General features: G+C 56.5%; 10 protein-coding genes across 10 annotated transcripts; 6 read left to right on the forward strand and 4 right to left on the reverse strand.

Annotated features, from left to right (window-relative positions):
* Nucleotides 1-618: 618 nt before the first annotated feature.
* Nucleotides 619-1,212, reverse strand: BDY17DRAFT_240992 (uncharacterized protein; the record flags this gene model as incomplete). The annotated part of the gene is made up of 1 exon (XM_033730370.1): nt 619-1,212. A coding segment is annotated over one exon (594 nt), but the record flags the coding sequence as incomplete, so codon positions are not given.
* A 1,016-nt stretch (nt 1,213-2,228) lies between these two features.
* On the forward strand, nt 2,229-3,854 carry BDY17DRAFT_252035 (cytochrome P450; the record flags this gene model as incomplete). The annotated part of the gene is made up of 1 exon (XM_033731217.1): nt 2,229-3,854. One exon carries the CDS (start codon nt 2,229-2,231, stop codon nt 3,852-3,854), a length of 1,626 nt encoding a protein of 541 aa, XP_033589053.1.
* A 1,211-nt stretch (nt 3,855-5,065) lies between these two features.
* On the forward strand, nt 5,066-7,260 carry BDY17DRAFT_298604 (putative maltose permease MAL31). The gene is made up of 5 exons (XM_033733767.1): nt 5,066-5,375; nt 5,431-5,918; nt 5,973-6,307; nt 6,366-6,731; nt 6,790-7,260. The coding sequence occupies exons 1-5, from the start codon at nt 5,172-5,174 to the stop codon at nt 7,002-7,004; spliced, it is 1,608 nt and encodes a 535-aa protein (XP_033589054.1). The 5' UTR covers nt 5,066-5,171; the 3' UTR covers nt 7,005-7,260.
* Nucleotides 7,261-7,598: 338 nt separating this feature from the next.
* Nucleotides 7,599-9,138, forward strand: BDY17DRAFT_298606 (kinase-like domain-containing protein). The gene has a single exon (XM_033733768.1). The coding sequence runs from the start codon at nt 7,764-7,766 to the stop codon at nt 9,069-9,071; it is 1,308 nt and encodes a 435-aa protein (XP_033589055.1). The 5' UTR covers nt 7,599-7,763; the 3' UTR covers nt 9,072-9,138.
* A 160-nt stretch (nt 9,139-9,298) lies between these two features.
* On the forward strand, nt 9,299-11,836 carry BDY17DRAFT_298607 (Alpha/Beta hydrolase protein). Its single transcript, XM_033733769.1, has 2 exons — nt 9,299-11,124; nt 11,181-11,836. The coding sequence occupies exons 1-2, from the start codon at nt 9,398-9,400 to the stop codon at nt 11,743-11,745; spliced, it is 2,292 nt and encodes a 763-aa protein (XP_033589056.1). The 5' UTR covers nt 9,299-9,397; the 3' UTR covers nt 11,746-11,836.
* Nucleotides 11,706-12,587, reverse strand: BDY17DRAFT_298608 (uncharacterized protein). The gene is made up of 2 exons (XM_033733770.1): nt 11,841-12,587; nt 11,706-11,785 (listed from the first exon to the last, which is right to left on the reverse strand). Exon 1 carries the CDS (start codon nt 12,446-12,448, stop codon nt 11,849-11,851), a length of 600 nt encoding a protein of 199 aa, XP_033589057.1. The 5' UTR covers nt 12,449-12,587; the 3' UTR covers nt 11,706-11,785; nt 11,841-11,848.
* Nucleotides 12,588-14,016: 1,429 nt separating this feature from the next.
* BDY17DRAFT_324766 (uncharacterized protein) lies at nt 14,017-14,453 on the reverse strand (the record flags this gene model as incomplete). Its single annotated transcript, XM_033737261.1, has 2 exons — nt 14,017-14,373; nt 14,427-14,453. 2 exons carry the CDS (start codon nt 14,451-14,453, stop codon nt 14,017-14,019), a joined length of 384 nt encoding a protein of 127 aa, XP_033589058.1.
* A 1,048-nt stretch (nt 14,454-15,501) lies between these two features.
* Nucleotides 15,502-16,490, forward strand: BDY17DRAFT_252297 (uncharacterized protein; the record flags this gene model as incomplete). Its single annotated transcript, XM_033731246.1, has 3 exons — nt 15,502-15,732; nt 15,792-16,139; nt 16,245-16,490. Coding segments are annotated over 3 exons (825 nt in total), but the record flags the coding sequence as incomplete, so codon positions are not given.
* Nucleotides 16,491-17,359: 869 nt separating this feature from the next.
* On the reverse strand, nt 17,360-18,830 carry BDY17DRAFT_317161 (Peroxin 13, N-terminal region-domain-containing protein; the record flags this gene model as incomplete). The annotated part of the gene is made up of 2 exons (XM_033736070.1): nt 17,360-18,720; nt 18,779-18,830. 2 exons carry the CDS (start codon nt 18,828-18,830, stop codon nt 17,360-17,362), a joined length of 1,413 nt encoding a protein of 470 aa, XP_033589060.1.
* Nucleotides 18,831-19,511: 681 nt separating this feature from the next.
* BDY17DRAFT_324769 (Alpha/Beta hydrolase protein) lies at nt 19,512-21,678 on the forward strand (the record flags this gene model as incomplete). Its single annotated transcript, XM_033737262.1, has 2 exons — nt 19,512-19,531; nt 19,590-21,678. 2 exons carry the CDS (start codon nt 19,512-19,514, stop codon nt 21,676-21,678), a joined length of 2,109 nt encoding a protein of 702 aa, XP_033589061.1.
* Between the last annotated feature and the right edge of the window lie 489 nt (nt 21,679-22,167).

Raw genomic sequence — 22,167 nt, forward strand, 5'->3', positions numbered from 1 at the left:
GGTCGGTATTACCGTTTGGCGCTGGTGTTCCACACCATCTAGTGGAGAACGAGCGTGGTGATCTTTCATGTGGATGCAAGACTGATTACTGACGCGATAAGCAATGAAGTCATCCAAAGCACCGGCGTCGAACGATGGCCCACAACTCGCATGCAAAGCATGTGAAGCTACACACCGACAAGGCTGCCGACGAGCTAGTCCCGTTTCGGCAAGAGCACATCGGCTACCCAGTCCGCGCTTGCATGAAGAAAGCCGATCAAGATCTCGGTATCCACTTTGGACCTTTAACGTGACGATAGGGATCTTGGCTGCGGTTTCATCATGGGAAATCAATTTGCACAAACAGTTTTCGATCTACTTGCTCCTGCTGAAGAGCCGCCATATCCTGCCGCCCAACCACTCGCCGAACAGATAGACGATTTTGGGCGCGAGAAACGGGCTGGAGTCCATGCCGCGCTTCCGAGCCAGCACGCTGGCGGTCGGTGTGAAGCGGTCGTGCAGCTTCTCCAATCCGTCTTGAGAGTCGACGCACTCGAGACCTCTGCGGCGTTCGAGCTCGATGCTCGCGGCTGTTTCGTCGTGCTGGCTCTCTGTGCCGTCGTCGGCGCCTACGTGTCCCGGCAGCAGGCCTGACAGCTTCATGATAGTCTCCGGCTTGACGGTTTTGCGACCCTTTTTGAAGACGCATTTGCTGAGTCCGGTGGCGAACACCTTCTTCTCTTGATCCGGGCTGTCCTTTCCATTCGCCTCGACGAACCACGTCACGATCCAGAACCATTTTCCGTTCCAGCATAAGACCCGCGACCACATCAGATACCGCTGATAGGGCTTGATCTCATGCTTGAAAGCGCAAGAAGCACCTCCAAGCAGGGCCCCAAAAGGCTTATTGCCACCTCCAATAACATGATCGTAGGCCGCGAATCGGGCGGCTTCAATGCCTCGGCTGAACAGCGTGCAGGTAAGATGAGCGCGAGCAATGTCGAGGTCGGAGAAGTAAGTCGAGTTGGACTTGTGCAGATTGAAATCGATCTCCATCACCGGGCTGTGGGACTCGGTGACCACGGCGTCGAAGATTGTAGGCGCATCTTGTGGGGTGTAGGCGCGCTGGCTGGGCAGGACGCTGGACAAGGCATTGACGATTCGAAAGTGCCAGACGAGCGGGATGTTCTTGAGATTGAAGGCGAGGAGTAGGAGGAGAACAATGGTCCATATCGGAGGTAGGGCTGGCAGACTGATCGGAATCCGGTGGTTTAGCAATGCTGGTAGGGTTTCGGTTGTTGTTGTGCCGTTTGCGTAAGGCAGGAAAGAGGCAAAGCCATCCATTGAACGAAGTGTCGCCATCGCTGCTATTGCTCCTCCATACCATCGAGGTACATGTCGACAAGTCGTGTAATAAGGCAATGCTGTAGAGACTGAGATCGAGCATTCGGTTACATGGTCAGTCGATTACGTCTAGCTCGTGGCAAGGCTGTGGGTCCGCTGGCAAAATTATGAGTGGAGCCAGCACAAGCCTTGCTTGACGTAATTCTGGCCACACGAGGTGCCCATCGATTTGATATTACGATTTTGCTGCTCGCACGTGTTGAAATCGATGAAAGAATGGATGATCAACGCGTAGTATGCCCTCCCGGTGGGTCCGCTAGGCAATCTCGCGGACCCGCATCACCGCCGATTTTGCGGCATCGGGCCAGCCGCCGATGCCATTCCATTGCCCTCTCAACGTGCCGACGATATGGCCGGAAATGGCAAGTGCAGGCACGGAATAGGAGCTTGCTGGAGCGCATATCGGTGGACCGCAGCCTGCCTCCATGTGCAAGATTGACGAGGTGATGTCAAATTGATTGGATTACTGACCACCGCGGTATCGCCGAGCAACTCAACGTATGTTCGCTTTGGCACTTTCAGCGTTCAATGGCACGGTCTCTGTCCATTGGACGCTGGTTGAGTCTGGTAGTTCCTCGATGATGATGGTCCCACCTTTATGGTGAAGGATCTGTTCAGGCCACGATTGTCGTCTCGGATGTACTGTTGAAGAAGTCACACGGTGGACCACTGACGTCGGCGACTCTACTGGCGTGTTCAACTCGTTTCTGCAGTGACGTTTGCTTACATGTTGACGACATATACCGCGTCCACGCGTAGCTGCCTTTTCTTTGCCAATTCTGCATGCTGAGAGGACCTCATCGTGTAGCATCAAGTCGTTTGAAAGGTGCAGACTTCTTTCCATCATGGCTTTTCGACTCAGTCTGCTTCACTCGACCCTCGCAGCGTTAGCGACTGCGTACCTTGCATCGAGAACGGTCGGGGGTCCTGTCGGTCGTTACCTCGCCTACCTCTTACCCACGTCGCTGGCAGTCTACCTTCTGTTCTGGTCGTGGCTGTGGCCATTCTACATCTCGCCGTTGCGGAAGGTGCCAACAGTCCCCGGCTTTCCGCTCTGGGGCCAGTTCCGAGAGATCATCACCCAGGAAGTCGGCGTGCCTCAGAGAGAGTGGCACAAGCGACATGGGCCTATCATCCGGTACTTCTTCCCGCTCGGGAACGAACGTCTGTCCATCGCGGAGGACGATGCGCTCAAACACATGACGTTGCGCAACACCTACAATTACCCGAAGCCGCTCAGGGCGAAGCTCTGGATGTTGCGTATCCTGGGTGAGGGCGTGCTTCTTGCCGAAGGCGACGAGCACGTCCGCCAGCGCAAAGCGCTTGCTCCGGCATTCTCCCAGCGGTCGATCAAGGACTTGACTCCGTGGTTCTGGCGCAAAGGCATGCACTTGGCCAACAAGTGGCAAGAGGAGTTTTCGTCAGGCGTCAAGACCAGCTCTTTCGAGGTGTTGGAATGGCTCAATCGGACCACGCTCGATATCATTGGCCAGGCAGCTTTCGGAACAGATTTCAACTCCTTGGATTATCCCGAGACGCCGCTTCGTCAAGCGTACAGGATGGTGTTCGCTTTCGACCTCAGCTCCCGCATCTTGCACGGACTGCAGTCCTTCATTCCCGCAACCAAGCACATCCCTTCGAGAATGAATTCGGACATGCAGGCATCGCGGGGGATAATCGTGGACGAGGCCAATGCAATCATCGAGTCAAAGTACGACCAGGCGGACAAGCAGTCGAAGGACATTCTGTCTCTGATTATCCGCGACAACGAAAATGCGCAATCGCAAGCCGACGAGCTCAGCTTCGAGACGCTTCGGGACCAGATCATGACGTTCCTGGGAGCGGGCCACGACACCACGGCTACAGGTGTGGCATGGACGCTGCACCTTGTAGCCAAGCATGCGGATGTGCAGACAAAGCTCCGGGAGGAGATCCGAGAGCACATGCCGCAGCTTTTCGACAGCGAGGCACGCCGCACCGTGGTCGATCGAAGCAACGATTTCGACGTTGATCGCCTTCCTTATCTTGACAACGTGTGCCGAGAGAGCCTGAGGTATATTCCGCCTATTCCGATGACCGTCCGCGAGGCCAAGGAGGATGACTACCTGGGCGGATACTTCGTCCCGAAGGGCACGACGGTATACGTCCTGGCCAACGCCATCAACCGCCTCCCACAGTACTGGGGCGAGACGGCGGACGAGTTTCTCCCACAGAGGTGGGATAATCTGCCCAAGACGTGGACCAGCAACGCCTACATGACGTTTCTGCAAGGCGCGCGGGGCTGCATTGGACGCAAGTTTGCGGAGACGGAGATGAAGGTCATCCTGTGTTGTCTGCTGAGTGCGTTTGAATTTGCTCCTCGAACAGACCTCGAGTCGCCGGAGGACTTGAAGATGTGGAGGTTGGTGCTGCGGCCTCGCGATGGGGTGACGCTGAACGCGAGCTTGTTGGCGGGAAGGGCCGGCTGGTAGATAGAACGCATCGTGTCGCTCGAGGTTAGTGGTATCGTATACATGGCGGGAAAAAGCTGCCGCGTTCATCGATAGTTGCTCTGGACCTCACTGCGAGAGCTCCTTCCTCATCAGTCTCCTTTGCATCGCCGAGAATGACCAATACAGGAATTAAGTGAACGGAGCGGGCCATGGCTGATTGTGAAGCATCTGGATCGCATTCTTAGCCTGCTGAGTGCCCCTCTCTGCATTTAAGCGGCGAGAGACGTCGCGTGTCTGAGCGACTGATTAGAAAAGCCGACGGGTGTGTCTAGTGTAAGGGACATCTCGGGTGCAGTTGGAGAAGGCTGCGGTTAGAATAGAACGAAGATTTATTACCCATGCGGGAATCATGAGCAGTACTTTCGGTTAGTTCCTGCTTCCCATAAAACGCGATGGGGGGAAAATGCTTGGGAACAAGGGCGCGCGCGTGGCAAGGACCAACATCACGAGACGACGGCAGCGGTGGCAAATGCCGAAGGATTATTGGACGAGGACCCCGGAAATGGGAAAAGCCACTCAAGGCTTGAGTGGAAGAAGCTCACGAGGACACCGCGGCCCCCACCTCGCCTCTCGCCTTCGAGGTGGCATTAGTCTTGTACCCTGCGCAACAATCGTGCGCGCAGCGGGGCTGTCCTATATCAGTGTGCATGGCCGGTCTAGACACATCTGTGCATCGCTTCGAAGGACGATCACAACGTGTCGGAGGAGGGGCCAAATGTTATTTTAATGCGCTACCACGGTCTGCAGGGCATTCTGGAAGGGGCCAGGTGGAGCCGGCGGGCTCGAGGAGCAGCCCGCATCGGACGGCGTGGGAGGGGATTAGGCTAAAAGAGGCACGTGGACCCCATGGGGCAATACCCGGGTTAATGAAAGCAACCCAACCTGCAGGGTCCAGAGCGGCCGCGATTGGATGCAGAGGCGGCGGGAGAGGGCCGGGCCATGTTCTCGCGGTGCAGTGGCTGGCCGGGAGGAGCGGCAGCCACCACCGAGTCGGCTAAACTACGACCCTCCACTACCACACTTCCAGCCGCCGCGCTCTTTTAGCCTGGCAGGCATCCGTTTTACCCGGCGAGCTTACTCCGCATCCCGAAACCACCCCCGCAATGGCGCCTCCGCAGAACGTGTCGCCCACATCCCGCCGTCTCCACTCTCCTCTTCGCGCGTTTCTTTCCCTGTCTATATCTTGGCCCACCCTCCCCCATCCCCGATCAGCGTCCTTTCTCCCCTTCACCAACCACGCATCTTACTGCCCATCTTCCCTATTTACCCCTTTGCTTATAGCAAACCACCGCAGCCATGGAGCGGGAACTCGACTCCAAGCATCAGCATGATGAGGAGACCCAGAAGAACAACTCCATCTACGCCGAAAAGGCCGAGATTCAGGATTACAAGGCCGACGCCATCGAGGCCGAGAATATCGAGCACAACCAGACCGTGCTGCAGGCCGTGCGTGCCTACCCATGGGCTACCTTCTGGGCTGTCGTCTTCTCCTGCACCATCGTACGTTCCTCGTTCCTCTTCGCGCCACACGCGGCGCAAAGCTAACCCCCTCCAGATCATGGAGTCCTACGATGTCTTCCTCATCGGTAACTTCCTCGGCCAACCGGCGTTTGTGCACAAATACGGTGTCCCCTTCACTGGCAAGGGCAATGTCGACGGCAAGGTCGTCGTGGCCAAGTGGCAGTCTTCGCTGCAGGTGTCTGGCCAGCTCGGTGCTCTTATCGGCGTCATGATCGCTGGCCCCATCACCAACGCAATCGGTTACCGCTGGACTTTCATTGGGGGTCTGATGGCCTTGAACGGCTTCATCTTCATCTTCTACTTCTCCAATTCGCTTCCCTTCGTCTTCGCCGCTCAGATCATCGAGGGTCTCCCCTGGGGTCTCTTCATCGCCAACGCCCCGGCCTACTGCAGTGAAATCGTGCCCATCAAGCTCCGAGCCCCGGCGACGCAGATGTTGCAAATGTTCTGGGCCATTGGCAGCATCATCGTCGGTGGCGTCACCTACGTGTACCGCAACGGGCAAGACGAGCGCAACTACAAGTACGTCCTCATCCTTTCAATCCCACCAATTCCTTGACTAACGCAGCTCGGTAGGATCCCGATTGCCCTTCAATGGATGTTCCCCACTCCCCTCGCCATCCTCATTTTCTTGGCACCCGAATCCCCCTGGTGGTTGGTTCGAAAGGGCAAATTGGACCAAGCAGCAAAGTCAATCGGACGTCTCGGACGCAAGTCGCAGGTGAACATCCCCGAGACCGTGGCCATGATGCGTCGTGTCGTCGAGCTCGAGAAGTCGGACAAGGCACCCAGCCATCTTGAGTTGTTCAAGGGCACGAACCTCTACCGTACCCTGATTGTTTCGGGTGTCTACGCGGCACAAAATCTGACGGGCAACCTCATCGCCAATCAAGCCGTTTACTTCTTCGAACGTAAGTGATGCACCATTGTCAGTCGTGCAGTTAACGACGTATGCTGATCTTGGTGCAGAGGCTGGCATCAGCTCCAACGAAGCTTTCGCCCTGGGTCTCATCACCTCCGCCCTCCAGTGGGTCATGGTCATGTGCTCGTGGGTCCTCACCAGCTACTTCGGTCGCCGTCCTATCTACCTCTGGGGCTCGGCCGTCAACTGCTTCCTTCTGATCATGCTCGGTGTTGCGGCTTCGGTTGGCGGCGGCAAGGCAGCTTCTCTGGCGCAGGCTTCCCTGGGTCTCATCGTCTCCGTCCTTTTCACCCTTGGCGCTGCCCCGGTCTCCTACGCCCTGATCGGAGAAACCTCCTCCATCCGCCTCAGGCCTTTGACCACCGGTTTCGGCCGTGCCATCTACTACATCGTCGAATTCCCTTGCATCTTCCGTACGTCTTTCCGCTCCGCCCTTCTCCTGCTTTCGTCCAATACTAACGTTAGTCGCAGTTGCGTCCTACATGCTCAACCCCCAGCAGGGCGATCTCGGCGGCAAGTGCGGTTACGTCTGGGGTGCCACCGCCCTCATCTGTACCGTCGTCGCCTTCCTCTACCTGCCCGAGTTCAAGGGCCGCTCGTACCGTGAGATGGACATCATGTTCAACCGCCGCGTGCCCGCGCGCAAGTGGAAGAAGTACGTCGTCGACATCAACGACGACGAGTAAGCGTCGCGCGCCGATTTCGACCTGCGTGGCGCTCTCTACGGCACGATTTAATCGATCGGACCGTGTACGCCAACGCGAAAGGAATTTCAGGGGGATTTGTATATTTGGATGAGAGCACACGGAGGAGTGGAACGCTTTGTTGTTGGACACGGGTTGCAGAATGATTTTGTTGTTTCCGATGCCAGTAAGATGGTCGAGCAACTCCGAGCAATTGCGATTGTAGGACGTCAAACCATAGCAATACATGCCACTTCCTCTGAACAACCGCTCTCACTTCGCCGGTAACCTGAGTGTCTTGACATTTCGCTCAGAGTGGAAGCAACTAAGGGGACGTGAATGGACGATGCTGGACTCTACTTGATGTGCCCGCCGGGACCACGACTGACTCTGCGTCTCCAGCCAATGGCTTCTTCTCAATCGCCATCAGCATCGAAAGTTCAATAGCACCACCACCCTGCGTACACAGTATACCCTCTTTGCTGTGAACAGTTCAACTCGTAGTCTGCACCTTCCGCATGGCCTGGAGCCTGACGGCTTAGTCATCTCGAATTCAAACTCCATTGGCTCAAACTCGCATTCCCAGCGTCCGACGTCCCAAAGCCAGCTGGCAAACGAATCATTTGCCAGGTCAGGAGCAGCAACAGCAGAGGTGCTCACGCCATGGCACAGGACTCCCACCTTCGTCAAATCTGACCCACCACCTGCCGTGTCGCGCCTCTATACTTCCCATCCCACACTCCACGCCGCGCACCCCTCAGCATGTCTTCCCCTAGCCTCATCACGCAGCTCTCGCACTACGTCCTCGACGGCATCTGGCAACTGCAGTCCTGCTTCAACTGCTTCCCCTCCAACCCCTCACTGAAAATCAACGGCCGCTCCTTCAAGATCCTGCGCCTGCTGGGCGAAGGCGGCTTCAGCTACGTCTACCTCGTGCAATCCCCTGGCGACCCGACCTACTACGCCTTAAAAAAGATCCGATGTCCCTTTGGGCAGGAGAGCGTGTCGCAGGCGCTGAAAGAGGTCGAGGCGTACAGCCTATTTACCCCTCATCCGAATATTATACGTGCGATTGATCATGCGGTGGAGAGCGATAGGGGAGGCGATGCGGGGAGTAAGACGGTGTATATCTTGCTGCCGTATTACAGGAGGGGGAATTTGCAGGATGCTATCAATGCCAATCTTGTCAATCGGGCGCGATTCCCCGAACGAAGGCTGATGGTGCTGTTCCTGGGGGTCTGCAGAGCTTTGAAGGCAATGCATCAGTACACTGTCAAGGGGGCGCCGGGAGGCGAGGCAGCGAGGAAGAAGGCGAAGCAAGTACGGCAAGAAGCGGCCGAGGCGGACCGCGAGGCGGAGGAGGAGGTCGTCCAAGCTAACACACGTCGGAAGAGAAGAGATAGAGAAGATGAGACGGCGGAGCAAGATCCACTCATGGAAGGCGAAGTCATGGCCGCGCAAGAAGGGATTGCCGAAGGGGAGCCCCGATCGTATGCGCATCGCGATATCAAGCCCGGCAACATCATGATCTCGGACACTGGCGTGCAGCCCATCGTCATGGACCTTGGATCGCTGGCGCCAGCTCCCACACCCATCACGAGTCGAGCAATGGCGCTGCAAGTGCAAGACCAAGCAGCCGAGCACAGCACCATGCCATACCGAGCGCCCGAGCTATTCGACGTTAAGACCGGAACCGTCATCGACGCCAAAGTCGACATCTGGTCACTTGGCTGCACGCTCTACGCCTGCCTCGTCGGCAAGTCACCCTTCGAAGCGCGGTCAGAGGAAACAGGAGGCAGTTTGTCGCTCTGCGTTCTCGGTGGAGACTGGAGATTCCCTGACGAAGGACCTGCAGAAGCGAAGCGCGGCAAGCAGAGAGTGGTCGATGCGGAGGAAGCTGCCAACAAGCCCAAGGAGGAGGTCATTAGCGAAAATGTCAAGGAGATCGTACGCATGTGCCTGCAAGTCGAGCCGAGCGAGCGGCCGGATATCGACCAGCTGATTGCTAGAGTGGAGGAAGTGATTGGCCAGTTGCCGGACGATGGTGACGCCGCACTGGACATGGATTGAGCATCAGGTAGCGATTGGAACCTACACTAATGTGGACAAACGAGATCGTATCTGTATGAAACTACCCTCTGTATCTTCTATCGCGACGCCATCTCGGCTTCTTGTCTCACTGAGGTGGCAAGCTAGCAATTCGCACGTGGTCGAAGACTTGTTAAAACTACCACCTGCCTATTCGGGAAAGACATAAGCGCCACATGCACGGTACCGCATACCAAGTACCACGTTAATGCCGTTGCCTGAGGTATAAGTGAAAGCAGCTCGCCCTGCCACATTCTAACAGTAAACGACATACCTCCGTCATCCGAATCGCCAGCAAATCTTTTACAATGGTCCAAAAGGCGGTAAAGTTCACTCCAGAGGTGCTGCTCAGCGCTCCTCGGCGCTCAGCAGGTACACCCAACCCCGCCGGCAATGGCGTCCTCTACACCGTGCAGACGTACGATTTCAAGACGCACAAGAAGGAGAATGCATTCCGGCTCCTGGAAACGAAGACTGGAGACAGCCATGACATCCTCAAGGACAAGGATGTCAGCAGCTTCAACTGGCTGGACGACGAGCAGTTTGTTTTTTTGTGCTCGGAGTCGGGCGGCAAGACGGACGTGTGTGTAGGACGTGTGCCTCGGTCTCGTGAGGCTTCGGAGGCAGCGTCTGAGTCCCACACCTATGTTGCGGGGACGATTGATGCCCCGGCGTCAGATCTCCGCGTGACGAAGCTTCCGCATGGAAAGGATCAGTTCGGCATTGTCTTCGCCGCCCAGGCTTCTCCGGATGGAAGTCTATTCAACCCCGAGACGGCGAAGAAGACGCATTCCACTGGCCGATTGTACAACAGCCTCTTCGTCCGCCACTGGGACCGCTATGAGGGCAAGGAGAAGAATGCGCTCTTCTTCTCGCGGCTCTCCAAGGGCCATCACGACGAGAAGTTCGGCCTGGGGAAAATCATCAATGCCATCAAAGGCACGGGTCTCGAGTCCCCGATTGCAACGTTTGGCGGAACGGACAACTTCGACATCTGCCATCATTGCATCATCTTTGTGGCGAAAGACCCGGAGCTCGACCCGGCACTGAATACGAAGGTCAATGTGTATCTCATCCGCATGGTCGCGTGGGATGAGGCGGCCGTGCCTGTTTTGGAGCGCGTAGTTGTTAGAGGATTCGAGGGCGCGAGTGGGAGTCCTGTCATTTCGCCGGATGGCTCCCGGGCGGCTTTCTTGGCGATGAAGAAGAATGGCTACGAGGCGGATAGGAATGAGGTGTTTATCCTGCCGCTGCAGGGAGACCTACAGCTTGTGCAGAAGACTCTTGTGAGCAGCGAAGGCGGCGATGGAGTTTGGGACCGCAATCCGTCTTCCATCTGCTTCAGCGCCGATGGCAAGAGTCTCCTCGCCGTGGCGGAAGAGGTCGGCACCGCGAAGGTCTTCATGCTCAATGCGGATCTAGGTGCACATGCCGATGTGAGACCGTTGACCAAGTCTGGATATGTGAACGACGTGGCCTGCCTGGCCAATGGCTCCATCTTTATCTCCGGCTCCACGCTCGTCGACAACTCCTTCTACGCGATCGTGGATCCTCACTGCAAGCCATCGACATCCGGCGATCTCACGACTTGGACGAATTCTCACTCCTCTCACGGGAACAAACTCGGTCTCAACCCCGAGCAAGTCTCCTCCATTTGGACCCCGGCCAGCAATCCCGATATCAACAAGGAAATCCACTCTATCGTCGTGAAACCGAGTAACTTCGACAGCAGCAAGAAGTATCCGGTTGCCTACCTCATCCACGGTGGGCCGCAAGGAAGCTGGGCGAACAGCTGGAGCACTCGATGGAATCCCGCGGTCTACGCCGAGCAGGGCTACATTGTTGTCGCCCCAAACGTCACGGGATCTACCGGATACGGACAGCGGTTCGTCGATAGCATCAGAGACAACTGGGGCAACGACCCGTACCACGACATCGTCAACTGCTTCGAGTGGGTTGGGAAGAATGTGACTGGGGCGGACAATGAGCGAGCTGTCGCGCTGGGTGCCAGTTTCGGAGGTTACATGGTGAATTGGTTAGTCGTGTTCCTTGCTTCTTATTGTCTACCACAATCTGACCCTTTGAAAACAGGATCCAAGGCCACGACCTAGGCCGCAAGTTCAAAGCGCTAGTCTGCCACGATGGCGTCCTCACGATGCCCGGCATGCTTTCGACAGAAGAACTCTACTTCCCCTTCCACGAATTCGGCGGCACGCCCTGGCACCACGCATCAACCTCCGCAAGCGACAGCGGCAATTTAGTCCAAGGGCAAAAGAACTTCGGCTCCGCCACCGTCTCCGACTGGCGCCGCTGGGACCCCAGCGAGCACTTCACGCACTGGGCGACGCCGCAACTCGTCATCCACAACTCCAAAGACTACCGCATTTGCGTTGCCGATGGGCTGGCGGCGTTCAATGTGCTGCAGGCGCGCGGCATCGATTCGCAGTTTTTGACGTTCCCCGATGAGAACCATTGGGTTCTGAAGCCGGAGAATTCGCTCGTGTGGCATAAGGTTGTGCTCAATTGGATTAACAAGTATGTTGGACTGCCGGCTTTGTCGGAGGAGGATCCGGAGGGTGAGGAGTTTTTTGGTGGGGAGAAGGCTGCGGGCGAGGAGTCGGTGGACATGATGGCGCTGGGGAAGCCGGAGACGTGAGACAAGTAATGTATTGCGTGGAGCTTGGGAGGGCTGAAAAGTATGAAGACCAACACAACGGACAATGGAAACACACTTACCTACAATGCACTAAGCTTCGGCATCAGTGATCCTCCTTCTCAGGACAATACGTCAGCCGGAAATCCGCCTTACCACGATAACAAACCGTATCCGCCGGACTCCCCAGCTCCGCCTGCCCAGGACTCGTCCACCCTTGACTCGGCGCACAATCCCCCGGCAAACACAGCTTCGTCTCACACGTCTCGCTCCCAGCCCCATTCGGCAGCACACGCACCTTCATCCCCACATTGTCATCTGACCCCTCCATCATGGAAATATCGTAGGCGGTGCCTTGCACGGTGTCGTAAGCGCTGTACCCGAATTCGAAGAGCAGTTGCGGCCGCCATTGGCCGTTGAGGCCCCATTCTGCGTGGCCGGAGAGGCGCATGCCGGTGCTGTGGTAGGGGGCGTGCAGCGTGTGGTGGGTGTTTGAGGAGAGGTTGACGATGGGGCCGTGTTGGAGCATTTCGAAGGTTGGGGTGACGCTGTAGATGCCGATGGATTTGGGGAAGGGGCAGGCGTTGTGGACGTGTAGTTTGAAGTGCGGGCGTGAGCTGTTGGTGGGCTGAGAGGTGGTCAGTGGGAGGGAAGCTAGGAGGGTGAGGGCGAGGGATGAGATGGACAGGGCCGGCTTGGAATCCATCTTGAGATGTTTGGTTTGGGCGTGTTGTGTGGTTAGTGAGGTTTGCTTGGAGTAAGATTGCAGTCCGAGGATCGTGTTGGAAATGCGTCTGTGACTGAGCGTAGATGAACGAACAGGTCGGAGACAAAAGGAACAAAGGGCTGTGGTGAACAAGAGTCCAGACTTCCATTGTATGATATTTGCCGAACAAAGCGCGAATACAAAGGCAGCCTTGTCTTCGTAATTTCGCACGCTGTAAGAATCATTGGGAGGCCATCAATGCGCGATCCTTAAAGGGATGCCAGTCCTCGCGTTCCAACACCAAGCAAGCCAAACGCTGCACCAAATCGTTCACCAGTTCGCAAGCCTGATGATGAACTTTGGTAGTTTCATTGCCCAATCCACTCGCCAATGTCGACGTACTCGCCGACACTTTCATAGCTCATGGCCATCATTCGCCAGGTGTACTCCTTCTCGCGCCTTGCTCGGTGGTCGTCATTAGGAGTTGTCGGTCCGACAAAGGCATTCTTGATCCATGATACGACGGAGCTGGACGATCGAGTGCTCGACTTGCTGTTTGTAGTGCCTGTACTCTCTGTCGAGGATGCCGAGGGAGAGTACGAGGGTCGGCGTGATGACGACGGTGGTGCTGGTTGTTTTGTCGAGGCCATTGTATGTGGTAATAGTGTGTGTGCACGTCTCAAAAGCTCTCGCGTTCTTCACCTGCAAGAAGAGTCTCGAAGTGCTTTGTGCAATTGTTGGAAGACGTAAGCCGGAGTGAAGCCAGAGTGCGAACTCGGCGAGATTTTTATGGCTGCATGGTCTGCTGAGTAGTTGTAGAAGCTGGCCGCTAATATTTTGGTAAGCATTCGCATACGTAGATCGTTGTCCAAAATGCCTGCACCAGGTCAATCCGGGGAAGCAGAAGATTGGGTCGCCCAAAGGGATGGTAGGTCAGCGGCGTTTCGTGGGAATGCAGGGTCCGTTAACAGCTGCGGTGATAGGTCGGCTCATACGCAGGGTTTGTAGATCAGCTTGTCAGCACAATCCTTTCGGCCTTGGGGATTCCCGCACCAACATCGCGGAGTGAGGGTTGGAATGCTCTCGTGAGGCTGAATTGGTAGCCGAGGCCTTCAGCCGCGAATTAGGTCAAGTGGCACTCTCGCAATAGGTTTTAGATACCAGCTATGTGAACGGTATACCGGATTGATCCCTACTAGAGGGCTCTGCTCATGATCTAAAAGATCGTGATGCGTGTGCTCCATGGCAGTCCAACTGCAGTGGCCCATGTATGGCGTAGCTGCGTCGACGTAGACCGGATAGCGCAAGGCATATCCGCAACGGCGAATGGGCATACCTGAACTGATCCGATGCATGCGCTCATTCGCTAGCGCGCTCTTCTTCACGCGGCCACCCTGTGGCATATTGTCCCCTGCGTACAAGCTCTTTGTGCTGATTTGCGGCGTTGCTCGGACACCAGCCACAAGAAGGACCAGGAGGTCCACCAGCGTTGTGACTTTGTCGTACTGAATCTCTTATGCCGAAGGTTGCAGCCTTTGAAACGCATCTCAATTCCACGAAGTGTGCGGCTAGCCCTCAATCTCTTTACTGCGATCCCGTAGAAAGTCGGCCAGCCACAGCAACGGCTTCTCTGGCTCGTAGAAGGCGATGTGCTTCATGCCTTCCAGCAGATGTGGCGTGATGTTTTGATTGAGGTACTGTCTTGTCGGTCCACCGTGAGCGGCTGGCTTGTCGGGCTTGACGGATGGTTGCGGGGGGATGGAGTTGGGTCTGGTGTTTGCAGCCGAGAGAACAGGTGGTGTTGCTGCGGCGGAGCGTGCCGGAGGGTGGAGTGGCGGGAGACTCTCGCCTTGAATGGGCACGGCTTGAGGCGGAGGTTGTGGATCTGTCGGGTCCGATGCTTCTTGGATGCCGGCGAGTGGTTCCTGGGTGGTGGTTAGAGAGCGACTAGGCGGAGGTCTTTGATTGGCGGTTGTACCTCTACTGGCGCAGGCTCTTCCTTCATTTCGACATCCACTGATGGGTCTGCGGTACCATTGGTCATTGACTCTGCCATTTTGGGGTGTGCTCGAAGAACGATCTGTAGTGTGTTGTTTGCGATTGGGATGTGCCAAAAGTTCAAGGCAGATGGTCAAAGCGCTGCGCGTGTCGGACGCGCTTGGCTTGGCGTCGACCTCACCTCTATCATCAACGCCTCCACTCAAACAAGACTGCTCTATACTGGCACTGCCCACGACGCAAATTTATTGGATCGTTGCAGAAAACCGCAGAAACTCGTAAGTAATCATCAGGACATGTCAGGAGTGCGTCTATCTGCATGCTTCGCGTGAGAAGTGGATGCCTTCACATGCGTCGCCAAAAAGATGGCTTCGCAAACATCTAAGGGGCTGGCTCGTCCACTCCGTCTACAGTAACGATCATTGAATGAGCGAGTCAGTCCAAGAAGATGGATTGCCGATGCTCCATCTTGCGGTATGCTCAGTCTCACTAACAGTACTCCGCTTGATACTGACGCCGTCGTCAGCAACCTGTCGGTCAGCAGAGGTAGACAACACCATGTTCTCCCTACAAAACCCCGTCCCGAGGCTCGCTTCCATCCCAAACCAATCCACGATCGAAATAATCCCATCTGATCGATCTTGGATGAATAAAACCGATCAAAGCAGCCGTAGAAATCCGATGAGCCTCGTTTCACCCGTGATGGTCACTGACCAGCAAGTTGGTTGCCCCCGTGACCTAGCTTACGTCACCTGCACGAATCAACGTAACTCGCTTTCAACGCGCCAAGCCAAGTGAGCGAGATTTACCCTTCAATTTTCACTTCAACTTTCGCTTCTTCACCTCAAACCCTCACACCTTGGCCATCAAGCCACCTCTCCGCACCAACAACAACCTCCAAGCAGTGCACCGCATCAACCAACCACCACCATGCCTTCCAAAGCAAACCAGGTGAGTAACACTGTAACGCGCAATGTATGTGAACGCTCACTGACCCTTCACAGAAGTCCAAGGGAGAGCCGGCCAAGGCCGCCGCTGCCAAACAGCCAAAGTCCAAGCCAGCCCCGGCGAAGGACGAGCCGGCCAACGAGCCCCCGGTGAAGGCAAAACCCGTGAGGAAGCCAAAGGAAGCAGTCATCTTCACGAGTCTCGGTCGTGATGATGCCACTCTCCCGGTGGATGTGACGTTCGAGGGCGAAGCTACGCAGGCCAAGTTGCGCAAGACCGGCGGATACTACCACAACATGCGCCTGGTTGCTCCCAGCGCGTTCGAGCTTGTGAAGGCGGTGAGTTTGTACCGTACCTCCCGCACGTTCTTTGATTGTCCTAACTCAACCCTCACCAGGTCATCATCAAAGACGGCGAGCACGCAGGCCTACAAGCGATCCTCATCCGCCCCGCCAAAGCTTTCCGCTTCCTCGAGCTCCCCAAAGAGGCTCGCGCGCGCGTCTACAAGTTCTACTTCGCGCCCGAAGGCGTCGTCAATGCTGAAATCTCACTCAACGACAAGCGCAAAGGCGACGCCAAAGACGTCTTCGCCAAGAACTACTCCGACGGCAACAAGAACCGCGCCACCATCCTGGCAGTCAACAAAGAGATTCACGACGAAGCGACGCCCATCCTCTACGCCCACACTCTCCGCTTCGAGAGCACCACCACGCTCGTTGATTATCTCAGTCAAGCCCCGACGCCCGTGCGCGCGCTCATGACCCGCGTCGCGGTGAAGGCGTACGTCAAGACAACTTCCCGCACCGCCATGTCGCTCCTCTCCGAGGCCCGCAACCTCCAACACTTGCAGATCGACTCCGGCCTGTACTCGCACGACACCATCGATCCCGTCAAAGCGGCCAAAGCCTTCTACGCAGATGCGCACAAATTCCTCGAGGCGGTGAATGCGAAAGCGGGCAACAAGCGCGCGGGCGTTGATGCCTTGACCTTCGGCCCGATGGCCCTGGTGGAGAAGGAGAAAGGGGGCAAGTCGAAGGCCTGGCGTCGCGAGCTGGTGGAGGAGTTCAAGGAATGCTTGAGGGCCAAGATGCTGTAAGTACCTTTGACCCCCTCGCCCTTCAGCAAGTGCAGGCTGATGTTGTGTTGTGCCGTAGGTGATGGTCTGTCCGTGACCACCTCGCCACGGAAGAAACCTCAACTGTCCAAACGTCTCCTTTTCGGATCAAGGTCTTGTTAAACTCACATCAACAGGAGCGAGCGATTCATCATCTGGACCTGCGTCTGCGGCTCTCAAATACCCGGCCATTCCTGCGGCGAAGAAACCCTTCTCAAGAAAGCGCAAATCAACGACATCTGGGTGCATCTCGGCCATGGAGGCGCGAGCATGCTGGATGAAATTTGTTGAAGAGGTTTCTTCACGGACAACGATGCTCTCTTTTTCACGACCGACGATGATTTCTTTTCACGACCGACGAGAATTCTTTCGAACGATAATGGATGTTTCTTTTCACGACCGACAATGACTCTTCCCACGACCGACGATGATTTTCTTCACGGATTGCTTGTTGGAAGGATGACTTTTCGACTTTTCGTCAAGGATGACTTTTTTCCTTAGCATAGCCGGCTGTTATTCCAGAAGTATGAACAAAAGATCCGAGATCGTGTGCAGATGTTCCCACTTCCTTCGTAGTGGACCGATAGGTACGTTCTCCCGGCGTTTAAGGAGTGTGCCGACCACCCAATCTTCGCCAACGTCCACTCAGCCAAATGTGTAGATCTGAGATGGAGCCACGTTGGCAACGAAGCTTTTGATACAATCTAGCCTCCGAGAGAAGTGAATGAATGCTGCTACAGTAGTAAATCACAAGATGAAATCGCTTGAACGCCACACGCAAGCCAGACAAACCAAACAGCAGCGCAACACCGACTCATGCCTCAAACATCGTCTCCTGTTCCCCAAAACCCTCACGAATAAAACCCACCCCTCTGCAAACTCTCAATCGACACCGCCTCATCCTTCTTCCCCACCGGCACCGGCACAGCCTTTGACGTCCCCAAAACAGCCGCCTTCTCCTTCTCCGTAATCTTCAAACTCTGCGCCCGACTCTCCACGCTGCCCGTCATGGTATTCACGCGACTGCCCGCAGGGCTCGTCGCATTGCTCTTGGCGGCAATTTGGCCCTGCGGCTGCTTGCGCTGGATGGCTTCCAGGTACGGCGCGGGGAGGTAGCCCATGCGGCCGTCGCGGGCACGGCAGCGCCACCATTCGCTCGGTTGGCCCATGGGGTCTGTTTTGGAGAGGACGGCGACGAGGTCGCCCTTTTTGACGGCCAGGTCGATGCCTTCTTGGTATTGCTGGCCGGGAGTAGTTTGAGGGGTGTAGTCGTAGAGGACGCGGCAGAAGTCGAGCTTGCTGGGGTCCAGCGGTTGGCCGGGTTGGCCGTCGGCGCCGACGTAGGGTGCGTTGGCGAGTTGGCGCTGTTGCTCGGCTTCTGTGGAGGCGGCGAGGGCGCGGATGAGTTTGGACATGAGGTAGGGCAGGCCGAAGACGGCGACGATGAAGAAGATGAAGGGTTTGCGGCTTGGGCGCGGCTGGGCGGGGGCGCCGCCTGGCGCTGCGGTGCCGCTGAAGGCGGCGAAGTTGGCGGGGGTGAGCTCTTTTGAAGAGGCGGGTGGAGGGCGGCCGGTCAATTTGGCGATCGCGGAGCGGATCCAGCGCATCAGAGTGAAAATGCCCAGTATGGAGCCGAGGGTCTGCTTGAGGGTGCCAAACTGCTCGGCGACGCTGACCATGGCGAAGAAGGAGGAATGCGTGGCCATGTAGGTGCTCTCGAGCATCTGCGCGAAGCCGCCAAAAGCGCCGACGATGCTCTCGATCATCTGGAAGGTTGCTTGCGTGCTCTGGGTGTATGCTTGAGTGAGGCTTTGGGGTTGCCCGTCCGGACCCATCATGCCCGGTTGTCCGAACATGCCGCCTCCGCCGTAGGGCATTCCCATGCCTCCCATGCCTCCCATGCCGCCGTACATTCCGCCTCCATACATGCCACCACCTAAGCCGCCGCCAAAGCGGCTGTAGGGTGAGCTGTAGGAGCCATAGCCTCCACCATAGCCCCCTCCAATGCCCCCTCCGATGCCTCCGTAGGGCGAAGAGTAGGCGGACGAGTAGGGCGAGGTGCGATTAAAGGTGGAGTAGTTGGAGGCGTTGCGGGTCGCGAGCTCGCTGAGGGAGTCAGGTTTCGCGGGGAGGGTTGGGACGGCGGAGGAGGTGGTAGCCGCGGCTGGTGTGGCTGCTGTTGCCGTTGTCGTGGTCGCACTGGGCACGGCTGCTGCGATGGGGATTAGCGATCGGCTTGTTAATTCGAGGGGAGGGCATCAGGATCATACCAGACGATGTCGCGCCTGCCGACCGCTCCCACGGCTTTGGTGGCGAAGCCATGCTCGGCTTGCCGATGTGCCGCTCACCCTGCTATCTTACGTTTGATGCGCGGCGACTGTCACAGTCTGCTAGACAATGCGCCCGCGCCTTATCAAAACCTGCCCGCGTGCTGTACGATGACGCCAACGAGCGCGGGTGTCGAAAGAAGGACGTGGGCCAGGAAGATCCCTTTAGCGATCTGCTGCAATCACATAAGTATGCTGACACGAGTGGTGGACTGCGTGAATGCCTGGAGCGAGGTGGCGGAGGAAGTGGAAGGGGTTGGATAAGAGAGAGGCTCGTCGGCGCACCTGTTTTTCCCCAGCCAGCGGCCAACGATGGCGATGCCGAGGCGCGCCCTCCCGCTCGGAGGTTAGTGTGTGGAGAACCCCGAAAGAGAGTAGCGTGAACCTTGACACCCGCGCTAAGCCATATGCGCTGTTACGACTGCTTGACCTGGCCGTTGGCCGTCTGCAACCATTTCCACCATGCAAGCTCTCACAACATGGCCTCATGCGATTTGAGACCCACGAGCTTGAGAAAGAAATACTCCTCGCGAATCTTCCGAGCAGATCCAGAGAGCGCCCTCGTCATGTTAGATTGTCTAGCGTCCATGACTGATGCTTACACCGTGTCTCTGGGACCTTCATATATGTACTCCTCCAGGTGATTCCCCTGATAACTCATTCAATTTGTGACAAAATGGTCAAGTTCACTGCAGCGTAAGCGTCGTCAATCTCCCTTCATTGTAGCATACGCCAACAGACCCTCTCGTAACAGTTCCTTCTTCGAAGCTCCAACAATATCGCCAGCAACTGCGAATCCGAGCGGCACGTATGCCCTTTACCAAGAAACTTCCTACAGTTTCCAAAGCCACTCCAAAAGGATGATCATCAAATTGCTCAACTTGGCGACCAAAGAGCAAACCGATATCCTTGAGGGTGCCGACGCAGCACCAGCAGTCTGGCTCTCGGACAATGACTTCGTATGGCTCAGTACGCGAAAGACTGGCAATACGCAGCTGTTCGTGGCAAACATCGACACTCCCAAGGACGTGCAGCTCGCCGGCACCATCGTCGGCACCGCTCATGGACTAAAGGTAAAGGTACTGGACCAGAGTGGCGACGGCGCAGCAATTGCTTTCGCGGCACGAGCGAATGCAGACGGGACGCTATGGAATGCCCATGACGAGCCGGAGAAGGCTCAGAGTAGTGCACAGTACTACACGAGCAACTATGTCCGGCATTGGGATTCGTGGAGTACGCCTCAGCGGAATGCCATCTTCTACAGCTATTTGCGCCAGGATGAGCAAGGCAGGTACGAAATGCTGCAAGTGTACAACGCGCTGAGGCCGACGCACGAGAAGCTGGAGTCTCCGACCCCACCGTTTGGAGGCGCTGAAGATTTCGACATTGGACAGCCTGGCTTGGTATTCGTCGCGAAAGATCCCGGGAGAGACCACAGCCTCTCTACTGCACGAGATGTCTATCTTTTGAAGACAGACTTCAGAAGCGCTGCCGGTAAAGCTATAAAAGTAGCTACGCCTGGGCTTGATGGGCATGCAGGGTTTCCTTGTTTCTCTGATGATGGACACAAGATTGCCTTTCTCAAGATGAAACACGAAGGTGCAGAGGCGGACAAGCAGAGACCCATGGTGGTCGAAGATATACCGTCACTGTCCGCAAGAGAGCTCTTACAATCTTCTGATGGGAAAGGCTCCTGGCCGTTGACCCCAGAGACTCTCGCCTTCTGGGACGACAACACGCTGCTACTCACTGCTTTCGACAAGGGCCGTTGCCCCCTCTTTGTGCTTGATACGAAGCAATCCGGATCTGAGCTTCCCAGAAAACTAACACAACACGGCAGTGTCAAATATGCAGAGCGAATTGGCCCACACAAGCTCCTCTTCACCGGAGACAGCTTAACCGACAGTGGATATATTGGAGTCCTAAACTTGGAGAAAGGCTGTGAAAATGACATTCAGCTCGACATGATAGTCTCTTCAGCAGAGTACAGCAAGAAGCTCGGCCTCTCCCCAGAGCAAATTTCAGACATGCACTGGAAAGGAGACCACGATCGCGACCTTCACGCCCTGATCATGAAACCATCAAACTTCAATGAGAACAAGCTGTATCCCATCTTCATGCTCATCCACGGCGGTCCGCAATACACCGTTCCAGACAGCTGGAACGACGCTGGCAATCCTCGGCCCCAAATCTGGGCGGAGCAAGGGTACGTCGTCGTTGCGCCCGACTTCACCGGCTCGCGCGGCTACGGGCAAGACTTCATGGACGCCATCCGCAACAACTGGGGCGGCTCGCCATACGTTGATCTGGCGAAGTGTCTCGACCACCTGGAGAAGAACGTGGAATACGCAGACGTCTCGCGCGCCGTCGCGGGCGGCGTGTCCTTTGGTGGCTACTTGACAAACTGGATCCAAGGCCAGGAGCTGGGGCGTAGGTTTAAAGCGCTCTTCACCCACAATGGCGTCTTTTCCATGTACAGCCTCCTCGCTACTGACGAGCTCTTCTTTCCCCGCCAGGACCTGGGTGGCTTTCCGTGGGATTCGGCGGAGCTGCGCGAGAATTGGGAGAGATGGGATCCCGCGCGCTTCGCCCAGAACTGGGCGACGCCCCATCTCATCGTGCACACAGACCGGGATTTCCGCCATGGGGTTGAAAACGGACTTGCGGCATTCAATGTGCTGCAGAGCAAAGGGGTGCCGTCTGCGTTTCTGCATTTCCAAGACGAAAGACATGTGCCAGAGGAGCCGGAGAATCTGCTCGTCCTATACCACGCGACCTTGAACCTCGTCAACAAATACGTCGGGCTACCAGCAGCAGCTGAAGAGATTGTCCCTATTCGGTAGCTACCTAGCTAGCCACTCCGCACCAAAAGCAAATACCACAGCCCACAAGGCACTCCCACAAGAACCAACTTGAACGCCAGATCAACAAACGCCGTGCGCAGCCTCTCCGGCACCCGCGTCCGGCGTCGCCACTTCCATTTCCCCTGACTATCCGCGTTTCCATAATCTGAACCCAAATGCGACTCCTCGTCCGAATCGTCGGGGCTGGGATCCGCCCACTTCACCGGGGCGGGGTGGTATCCCGTCTTCTCCCCCAGCGAGGCCCCGGGGTCGGGACTGACGCTGCGCGTGCGCGCGTTATGGTTGCGTTGCACGCTGAGGAGGAGGGCGCTGTTGCTGCGGCTGTGCGAGGCGGAGGAGGTGGAGGTGCCGCGTTGGCGGCCCTTGAAGGCGGATACGGGGGAGGCGTAGCCGTTTGTTGAGCCGTTTGTTGAGCCGTTCATGCTGATGTTGAATCTCGGGAGGGACATTCGTGATCGCGAGTCGGGT

This window comes from Neohortaea acidophila (assembly GCF_010093505.1).
Source record: "Neohortaea acidophila strain CBS 113389 unplaced genomic scaffold BDY17scaffold_6, whole genome shotgun sequence".
In the NCBI taxonomy this organism is placed as follows: domain Eukaryota; kingdom Fungi; phylum Ascomycota; class Dothideomycetes; order Mycosphaerellales; family Teratosphaeriaceae; genus Neohortaea; species Neohortaea acidophila.